The following is a 10,820-nucleotide window of genomic DNA, read 5'->3' on the forward strand; positions in this document are numbered from 1 at the left end:
CTTGCTTTGTTGATACTAGAATTCAAGTGTTCAATAAATATGGAACATGAGTAGTGCACGTTAAATCCTGCACTACTCACCTCAAAATAATAATAATAATAACTTTTATCTAAAGCACCTTACATGACACCCAAGGTCACTTCACAAACAAACAACTGAAATGCACTTTATTTGGCTCTAAATAGATTGGTGCAAATTATTTTCTAGTCTACTCTAAAACAATACGCCCATTGACAGTTGTGGGTCGATGTTACTGTAATGGCGTTTTTCCATTAATGGTACTTGACTCGCCTCGACTCGTCTCGGCTTGACTCTGCCGCGGTGCCCCGTCCTCCTTTTTCCATTGCAGATTAGTACTGCCTCATGAGGCGAGCCGTGGCTGGTCGTCATGGTGGCAAACTGCCGTGACATAACGCGACACACACACACAGAACGTCAAAGTTGTGTTGTTTTTGATTCTCGGCATGTCACCCGCTGGCTAAACTATTTAAACACGACGGGTTTGTTCATGACACCGCCGTCTGTTGCTAGCAATGATGACGTAGTGATTAGTGACGATTCTCTCCGGCCAATCAGCAGTCTGCAAGTTTTCACGTCACCTTTTGGTATCGCCTCAGCTCGCTCGGAACCTCGACCGAGGTAGTACTAACAGGTGGTACCTGTTAGCAGGAACCAGGGACTTTTTTTTTGTAATGGAAAACCAAAAAAAGTAGAGTTGAGTAGATACCACGCTGTTGAAAAAATGCCATAAGTGTTACTCTTCTTCACACTTTCACTGAGGAGACAGAAAACAAACTTTCAATGTAAGAGATAGTCAAAGTTCTAGTCTTTTTAGTGTGAAATTCTCTCTTGTTTCCACACAGTTTCATTGCTGAGCCGCAATAGACAAGGAGAAGATTGTATTAAAAAAAGTCTGTAACTTTGGAAGAATTATCTGCCTCCAAATGCTGAAGCCTCTAATTAGCTTTGGTTGAATTGTATAGTGTACACTTGCACAATGACAACACGGGAACAATAACAGCCACCAAAAACTGTTTCAATGCACATATGGGTATATGAGATAGACTTGAGAAAAATGTAAACCTATCCTTTAATCTTTTACTGTCACCAAAGATGATTCTATATTTAAATGCACAGCTTGAAACATTTTTTATGTTGTTATTATTCATATATATTTTTGTCGAGATAATAATTAAGTTGAAGTTGATTTCTCTCCAAACAAGTCAAAGTCCCGTTTTCTTCAAGCACGTGCATTGGAAAGTTTTGACCTCTCTCCCTGATTTATTGCCATGTTGTCACTGCTATGTGTTTGTGGACTTATGTAAACATATAGCCCATGAGTTATTACCATGTATCTGGCAGACATGTCGAGGACATTTTAGGACAGAATATTAGCTGTGGAAGTGGACATGATGATACAACGTCTCCAGTTTCTTTTCTTTTTTTGTGTTGAAAAAAAAAAATCGCTTGGCTAAATATGTGGTTGTCTAGTGGAGAGAAGGCGCTCCCACTGTTGGCTGGTAGTGGCTTCAAGTTGAGCAGTTGAGAGTCCCGCAGCCGAACCATTGGTGCGTAATGGTGCACGACTGGACGGCAGATGTTTCACCACCGGGACACTCTGTCTCTGCACACTGAACCCCTCCGACTTTTTTTTCTCAGCGTAGGCGTGCGTTAACTTGCTGTCCTGAGTTATCTGTGGAAGGAAAAGGGACGAAGAAGGAAAAAAAAAAAAAAATTGGGCTACCTCTTCAAACCGTCCCGGTTTTTACCGGGGAGTTGTCGTCATCAGCACCCCAGATATCCCCCCCCCTTAGCTCCCTAAATGGATGGGACAGTCTTGGTCTATGCAGTTCAGCACAGGCCAAATGATTGGAAACAACTTGTGAATATCCGTGAATTTGGCGTCTAAAGGGAAACGCTCAGAAATGCACGGCTGCTTCGCTGGAGCTCAACTCTGAGGACTTTTCTCCTGCATTTGTGCTTTTTTTTCAGGAGGAAGGACTCCGCTCAAAGTTTACAACAGAAAGGAAAACTCAGTGCTGAAGTGGCAGCTCTCACACTATAGCGCTCGCTATGGATTGTATGTATTTATTGATGTGCTTTTCACTCAGTCAAGTATTTCTGGATCATGTTTTTGCTGAAGAAACACATGGTGAGTTATCCACTTAGGCAACTTTCTTTTTTTTGTGTAGTGTTAAAGTTGAGGAATGATCAAATAAAATGATGGCCTATTTTTATTGATACGTCCACATAATACAGCCTTGCTTTTCTGGATGAAGTCAATACAGTTTGTTGAAATGCTTTAGTTCATTTTATGTCCACATTGTTTTTACTCATAATACCCCAGTGTAATAAAGACATTCATTCTGAGTTACCTATAAACATATGCGTTAGGCTATATAAAAATATGTTTGAAACATGGTTTTGTTCTGTCCTCTATGATTCTGCATGCATTTTGAATCATTCAGCTTACTTTGATTTATAGTCTTTTTTCCATAACAACTTGCCGTAGGTCTGTAAATGTGATTCTCACTAGACACTATCTGTCCCATCAGAAAAACTCTCTGGAAAGTTAAGTGAATATGGTCTTATCGTGCCATTCAGCACAGACTCCCGTGGCAGATATATGTCTCACGTGGTCTCTGCTGGAAGTGGAAGTAAAGGTGATGCTGATGCTGATGCCGCCTCAGCCTCCGGCAGCAGCAGAAGAAGGGTGGCCCGCGGTGCCCCCGAGATGCCCCCGGTCACCCCTGCCTCAGCGCAGCACTTGTTTTTCAATGTCACTGTGTTTGGGAAAGAACTGCACCTCCGCCTTAGGGCCAACAGGAGGCTGGTGGCCCCGGGAGCTTTTGTGGAATGGCAGGAAGACTTTTTGGAAAAGGCCAAGGAGCATATCCACAAGGACTGTGTTTTCACTGGAGATGTGAGCAACATGCCGGAGGCCTCTGTGGCTATCAGCAATTGTGACGGACTGGTAAGTCAATGCATACTTGAAATATTAGTCTGATAGAGAGTGATGTAGCCGGCAGAAAAGATGCTTTTCATTTTTGGGCACAATGTCAGACAGTGTGGATTGTTGGTGTGTATTTATTCATCTTTAGAAAATCCACATATTTTCTGACCTACTTGCATATGCAGCAATAGTTCATTTTTAACCCACTATATCTTTAAAGTATCAAACATGCACCTCTGTGTAGGCTTAAGGGTGGCTCTAAGTTTGTAGTTTGGTTCTTTGCTGAGAGACTTCTTAAACGACATCTGCAGCATAATATCTGTGATGTCAATCTGTGTTCAGTATCTTCTGAACACTCTATTATTCTCTACTCTATTTATTTTTGCCAATTCCATAATACACCAGCAGGTAAATGAGGCAGTTTGAGCGTCCAGATCCTGCTCTTCCATTGGTCAGGAGGAACAAATGATGAGACTAGAATCAAGCTAGTCTGACTTATTAAGGAGCAGGAGACAAGCGCTCGAACAACTGGCAAGCATGATAGTTTGTGCATGAGAATAAAAACAGGAGCAGTGGGGTTGTATTGACTATGAATCCTTTATCAAAGCTGAATCCTGTCATATTTCTGTCTCTAACCAACTATCTTTGGCTTATGCATGGCATGTAGTTAGACAATCAAAAGGTTCAATTTTGTTACTTAAATTTGCATCAATTGATTTTTACCCACTCAGGGGCAGCGCACAAGCTGTCAACTAAACATTGACATTACTTTATATGGTGTACGTGTATATTCACTTTCTTTTCAGCTCTGTTTTTGATCTCCACTAACCCCTTCAAAAAATGTCTCTCTTTAGCAGCTGAGTGCCAACTATGTTCAACAGCTGGTCACTGAAGTTGCCACTGTTTGGTTGGAGCTTTGTGCCTAAAAACAGCTGCAGCTACATCTGACAATGACACTGATGATAGCAGCAAGCTAAAACCATAAAGTTGAGGGCTTTAAAAGCAAAACAATGACCTGAAAGTTGCTAAAGTGCTTTGTAAAGCTGAAGGGAACTGCAGTCTCTGTGGGTTCATTACCATGAGGGATCCCTTCACTTCACTAAGGGCTGCACTGGAAATGAGAATTGCCATAAGGATCAGACACGTATAGTTTACTAACATGCTTTTATTTAACCGAAAAAGTCAAACATCTTTGGCTGTATTGTTGAATGTCTCATATAGCTTTCTCCCACACAATGGTTGAAATAGAACCCTAAAAAAGTCAGCAAAAACGTTTCTTAGCCATCAGAGAATTGAGCAAATCATGAAAAACAAAGATTACATTTTTTAAAAGCAGGCTCCCACACAGCTGTCTTACAACAATCTGTTTCACAGCCTAAATATTGTTGTGGGAATTTCTGAGGACCATACTCAGCAAATCTGCCAAAATCTGTTTCCTAACTTTTTGGTTTTAGTGCACAACTAGTAGGGCCAAAATCGGTTGTGAACTTAATTTGACATGCGGGCCAGATAAAAATTTGTGAGGGGCCGGATTTGGCACCAGGGCCTTGAGTTTGACATATATGCTTCAGGGGGACTGTGGCTCAGGTGATTTGACCCGGCTCCTCCTGACCTGGCCCCTCCAGTTTGCGTATTTAAGTGTCTTTGAGCAAGATATTGAACTCCAAGTGGCGAGTCGCGATTGGGCAGGTCATCACCTTTCTAAAGCACATCCGTCCCCATTGGTTTGTGAATGTTCGCGTGAGTAGGTGAATGAGAGGCAAATTGTGAAGCTCTTTGTCCGGTAAGGTAGACAAGCGCTATATAAATGCAGTCCATTTACCATTTTAGTAATTTCATGCCTTAAAAGCTCTGTATTTAGCCTGAAGTAAAGTTATTTTAAAAAATAGGCCTTTCTGAGCGGTGTGTGTCTTCCATTACCACCAGTCTGTTTGACATTTGCCATCACGGCCATGAAAACGCAATTTGGAGGAAAGCCGAGATAATATTTGTCTCCACATGAGACAGAAACACACACACACACACACACACTTTCAATCATGCAGTCCTAGGTATTTGATTGAAATCAATTGTTAGCAGCTAGAATTGTCACAAGCCCACAATTTCATCTCTTTGCTTCTCGATGCGTTTGTCAGGACAGTTGAGCTTTTGACGTTGCGTCAGCACACCACAAACAAACAATGGACGCCTCTTGTATTGTTTGTCGTCATCATTGCATTTTCTCTCTCTCATTGCTTCTCTTTATTAACACTAAACCGCGCTCAAGCTGAGAAAACTTCACAGAGCTATTTTTTCTTTGTCTCCTTTAGAGAATCAAGACAAAAAGTGAGGCAATGCTGTATATTCAATGCTCAATTCAAACCTAATTGCATGAAATATTCCAGTCTTTGTCACTGTGCTCTGGGATTTCTATCAAGGCCTTATACAGTAAGCAATAATAGTTAAGAAGTTATGAGCTCTGTAGAGAAGCCAAGGAGTTATGATCGAAGTCCAACAGAAAGCATATTTCAAGCACAAGTCTTTTGTTAGCTCCTGTTCTACTAGCTTTTATTTTAGCTTCTCTTATACTGTAGATAGATACTTGTTCATTCATTCATCCAAACCTTTATTTAACCAGGATAAAAAAACTCCTTGAGATTAAAAATCTCTTTTACAAAAGTGTCCTGGCAAGTGGCAGCTGCACGGTTTCAAATAGACACAGAGACACTTACAGGTAAACACACACACACAGTTTCACTCATGTTAGAACAACGTCATCACGTAGAAGACCCAAGTCTGAGATTATTTTTGATGCATTTGTAGATGAGATAACATGTGTTCTTCAACTGAAGCACATGTAGTGTGATATTTCTGGATAGTTGCTTCGTCTTATGGCGCTCAGTGTGTTGTGTGTCTCTCCTGTTTTAGAACATTTAAGTTTGACAAGGTTGTGTCATATTCATTTCTGTGAAAGATCTGTTCCGGATCACACAAAGTGTATTATTTGTGGACAGTTTTCATAACGTTTGCAGCTAATATTACTGATATTGAGGTCTATTTGAGTGTATTATGCAGTTTGTGGGACAATATGTCTGGAAATATGCTTCTGTTGCATTTTTCAAATGTTGAACTTTGAGCATCATGTCAGCATTCACCTCTTCGGTGGCAGCGGAAGAACTAGGCAAGAATATCAGCTTGGCTAGAGATCACTCATGGCACATTGGAAAAGATGTTTCCTTTGTGATTTGGCTGTAGTCAGACTCTTAGGAAGACTGTCCATGCGTTTCATTGCATAACATAAACATAGACCTGTCTGTGCATGCATGGGTTTTCGGGAGGCATTTGAAGTTGAACAGACAGTTTGCAGGCAAATTATTTAGTCTGAAGTATCTCTTTGATTTTGAAGGACAGAGGAGATGTCTGATGAAAGGAACAAGTTTGGAAGAAGAAGAACCTGAAGCATGCACTGAGGTCACCGCATGCGGGTCTTATCTCTTTGATACATTGCGTTGTATATCTTTACGTATCACCGGCAATCCATCTTCAAAAGTATGTTTGATGTGTTACTGTATTGAAGCAGATGGATATCGCAGTTGCATAGATATTCTTTAATTCCTACGGCATTCTTTCTGGAAACAAAGTGCTCAGACTTGAAGAACACGCCAGCAGTCATCACAGCTTCTAACCTTGCATTTCTTCAATTATTTCATTACTTCATTCAGCTGAATTCCCATGATAAGGCTTGCTATCAGTGTCTCCTCTGCAGTAAAGCCGCTCACACAGAGATGACTCTAATAGCAAGGCACAAGTAACAGATTACGTTAACTTGGTCTCCTGCCATGTGCCCCGGGGTGCAAAGTGTATGGCATTCCAAGGTCATGACAGATAACTAATTAATAGAGTAAAGCTGCAAATTAATCTGATATCTTCTGGACATACTTGGCCTCACAGCATTACCAGACTGTCAGCTGAGGTTGCAAAACAAGTGAATGACTTTAAAACAAGACCTGCACTTTCAGTTTCATTTAAATACAGAGTATGTTTGATTGACTAACATGTCAGTGTCTGCGATATCTTCCCCTCTGACTGTAATGCCTGCTAGATTGCAACAGCTGTATGCTCCAGACGAGTATGGACTATTGCTGTGGAGCGATGAGTGATGGCTATGATAATACCGGTGCTGCTCATCTGTTGGGTATTAGTGCAGATGATGGGCTGATTGAGTTACATGTGTGATGGAAACACGAGTGCCAGATAACTGCAGTCGGAAGAGGGCTATTTCTGTGTCCATCAGTTAAAAAAAGAGGGAGCCACCTAGCAACAGTCAGCAGGCTTACTTTTTTTGGGGTGGTGGGGCAGTTTTCCATCCGTTATAGATGGAAAATGCTTGCATAAATTGTTCTATTCATGTGTGTTTGCAGGAATTCTGCACAGGGCTGGTCCCAGTCCAGTATTCCAGTACTCTGCTGGCACTGTAGTAAAGGCACTAAATTAAGAGCTCCATCAGTGGAAGTCCAACATCCCAGCCAATGATTTTGATTTATTTCAGTCAAATCCTTTTTTTGTGACAGTATGTCTGTCTAAGCATGTGTCTGTGTGTGTGGGCTCATTCACACACACACTGTGATACAGGACATGCATACCTACAAACACACGCACACATGCATGCATGCATGCATGCAAACAAACACACACACACACACACACACACACACACACACACACACACACACACACACACACACACACACACACACACACACACACACACACACACACACACACACTCACACACGCACACACACACTCACAGATCACTTCTACATTTACTTCTACCACTCCTCCTAATAATAATAATGATGATAATGATAAAAAAAATACCAATAATGATATTCATGGTAGTATGAATCCTTTTGAGCAGAAATCAATTTTAATTTTATTTCACCTTTTATTGATCTAGGTAAGTTGATTGAGAACAAATTCTCATTCAGACACATTCCTGGAATACCTGGAAGCTGCCCAGTACAAACGCAGTCTGATCTGCTGGCCTCTGATTAGCTCCACTGGAGCGGTTGGGGTTAAGAGCTTTGCTCAAGGGCACCTCAGTGGTGGTAATGAGGGAGGGAAAAGCGCTGCTCTTTCACTTTCCCCACCTGTCAGTCTGGGGATTAAAGCAACGACCTCGCAAGCTTGCTTCTTTAACCTTAAAGTTTAGGCCTCCGGTGACCTAATTAGGCTCTCACAGCACAGCAGCATCCTAGTCTTCCACTTCCATTAAGTGATCCAGTTAATTGGAGAATTATTACAACTCATCTCCTCTGTGATATTAGTTTTAAACAGATAGGTGCCAGTAATATTATGTCCAATTTTCTCTTTATAGTCTTCGTTGTGATCACCACCTATGCTTACCCTTTGTGGCTTTGTACAGTGAGATGTGAAAGCTGATAAAAAAGGAATTAAGTAGTAATCCCCTACTCCCACAAGCTGTCTCAGCGATTATTTTTAAACCTGTGACTCTGCCAGAGTCCAGCACCACTCAGCCATGATTTACTTCCCAGCTTATTGATCCTTTTATCCAGCATCACCAGCTTGTCCTTTGCTGCCAGAATCTTTTGAATAATCAATATAGGTCAGATTGGTTATGGATTTTGTACATAGAATTCAGAAAGTAAACCGTGTGACCTTTGGGAAATTAGTGTGCATACCTTGATCTCAGTGGTTGTCAGTGGATTACCGCTTTACTCACTCCCTCTCTGTGTAATCAACAAAGCGTGCCTGGAACCGAAATTACATGTTTCTTAACAATCTGCCACAAATTGCAGGTTAAGCCCCTAGGCCTAGAATGACGGGTGGACTTTGATTTCCTTGCACGTTGCAGCTCAAGCATGGCCTGTGCCACTTGTTCCATTTCTATATTGTGTGTTGTTATTGTACCTTAAGGGATACATCCATGGGATCCCAGCATTTTAAAGCTAGCAGTATGTTGTGGCAGTGTCTGTCTTTGATGGGGTAATTTGTTATTTGTTCAATTGATTTGAAATGTTTTTATGTGTTTACTTTACTGTGTCCTCTCATCTGAAACCAAAGCTATGCCACTGTCTGTAAGCATATTCATGCATAACATATTTGTGTGATTTCCCCACCTCTCACCTCATTTGTTTCTTGCCCTGGTGTGCATGCTGCACTGAGCAGGTGACAGACTCCAACTGCAAGTTTGCACAGCAGAAAAAAATCTCTCTGAAATTACATACAGTAAATATCCACCTTCAAAGTTGTTCTAACGGATGTGTGGAATTTAGTACACTGGTGAGCTTAAGGGTTAGCTATATATGCCTTTTTTGCAGTGTCAGTGACACCCGCTGGATGCCCCACTGTCTGGGCTTCAGAGTGTTTTTTACTAAATAGTGTCCTCCACTGACCACGGCAGGTCTCATAATTGTCCCAGGTGTATGAATGCTTATTTCCATTGTGGCAACCTGATGACCTCTGCATCACTTCACCTCTTTGCCTGGAAGAACTAATCTCTCTGTATTTTAGCATCACAGTGTGAAATCTTAACAGCAAACAAACCAAAACAAACTTCACAATTCAATTTGTCTAAAGATGAGTTATGATGAGTGTATGTTAAAAATGAATTTCACTCAGTTCAGTGTGATGAGCAGACTTTTGTTATTTATGACTCAAGGCGCCGGTGAGGCCCAGGCTCAAGGGTGTAATTTCCTCTGTGGACAAAGCAACATGTCCGCCCCTCACTGTTTTATCTGACAAAGTCAACTTAAAGTGTAAATGACTTGATGATTGCGCTACAGAAAACAGTCAGTGGATCACCAAATATAATATAATTCTGAACCAAGCCCATGGAAATCCATCCAACAGTTGAGTTATTTCAGTCTGGACCAAAGTGGTAGACAAACTGGTTGAGCCTTGAGCCACGCTGTTAGCTCGGCTACAAATAGATAGGCTAAATGTCATTAATTATACATAGATGTACTTGAAATCCAATAGCTTTGTGTCCCCACTAGACTTCACTATGCAGTGTACATATGTTTACATTTGGTTCCTCTGTAGGCCATTCCAGATGCTGCTGTGCTCTCACCTCACAGGCCCGGCGTATTTTTCCACCCACTGCTGAAATAAGAGACCACAGAGGAAGTATTCGAGCATGTCTTACTTGGCATTTCCTGGTCAGAGGCTGGACAGATTCTTTCACTCCTCTTTGCTCTCGCTGTCACATGTCCATGCTTAAGCTTGCAGCATTTGTGTTGTTAGTTCCAAGCTACAGCATGCCGAGGAGTTTTTTTTAGGCACAATGTTCTCTTAACTGCACTGTATTTAGATTTCTTTTTGCAGTTGTAAATACACAAATTCTTGCCAAAGTCTTGTTGGTCTGCCTTCTTTACGAGTATAATGATAGGCTGGATAGATTTCTTTTTTTTCTTTGTAAGAAGTAGGAAAATGAGAAATAAAATAAACTGCACTGTGAGGTGTAATCAGAAAGAGCAGTTTTTGCTGGTTAAGTTTACCAACATGGCAGCACAACTTTTTTGTTTTTTATTTCTATTTCTTTTCTTCTTTTGCTGTTTCTCAGCAATCTCTGGGCGGCCCCGGCACATTCACATACTGCCACCCCATCACTCGTTGGATGGAGTAGTGTTTTGGTGCTTGTGCGTACCTTTCTGTTTGTTTTGTATTTACACAGCCAGGGCAGTATGGGAACACAAGATTGTTTTTTCAGCGCACACAGAAAATAGAGAGCTAGGTGACTTTGAGGTGATATTTGCAGAATTTGACAGTGAATTGGACTAACATTTCTTCTCTCTATACCTTTAAAAACAAAATGGCCCTGACATAATTTCATTTGTGATAACTTGATTGCCTGTGTGCAAGT

The 10,820-nt window shown here is 41.2% G+C and overlaps 1 protein-coding gene and 1 long non-coding RNA gene across 4 annotated transcripts in view; one reads left to right on the forward strand and one right to left on the reverse strand.

Moving 5' to 3' along the window:
- Window positions 1–1,524: 1,524 nt before the first annotated feature.
- adamts14 (ADAM metallopeptidase with thrombospondin type 1 motif, 14) overlaps window positions 1,525–10,820 on the forward strand; it is a 50,491-nt gene continuing 41,195 nt past the window's right edge. For all 3 annotated transcript variants that reach the window (XR_004327112.1, XM_032501382.1, XM_032501383.1), the window contains exons 1-2: window positions 1,525–2,152; window positions 2,556–2,974. Coding sequence is in view for 2 of the 3 variants with exons in the window: in XM_032501382.1 (XP_032357273.1) it covers window positions 2,074–2,152; window positions 2,556–2,974 (498 nt within the window). In the remaining variant the exon portion in view is untranslated. The remainder of the gene's footprint in view (window positions 2,153–2,555; window positions 2,975–10,820) is intronic.
- The window catches only part of LOC116670808 (uncharacterized), a 20,519-nt gene continuing 17,385 nt past the window's right edge, over window positions 7,687–10,820 (reverse strand). The window contains exon 3 of the long non-coding RNA XR_004327128.1: window positions 7,687–7,718. This is a non-coding gene — a long non-coding RNA (uncharacterized LOC116670808). The remainder of the gene's footprint in view (window positions 7,719–10,820) is intronic.

This window comes from Etheostoma spectabile, chromosome 21 (genome assembly GCF_008692095.1).
Source record: "Etheostoma spectabile isolate EspeVRDwgs_2016 chromosome 21, UIUC_Espe_1.0, whole genome shotgun sequence".
Lineage (NCBI taxonomy): Eukaryota > Metazoa > Chordata > Actinopteri > Perciformes > Percidae > Etheostoma > Etheostoma spectabile.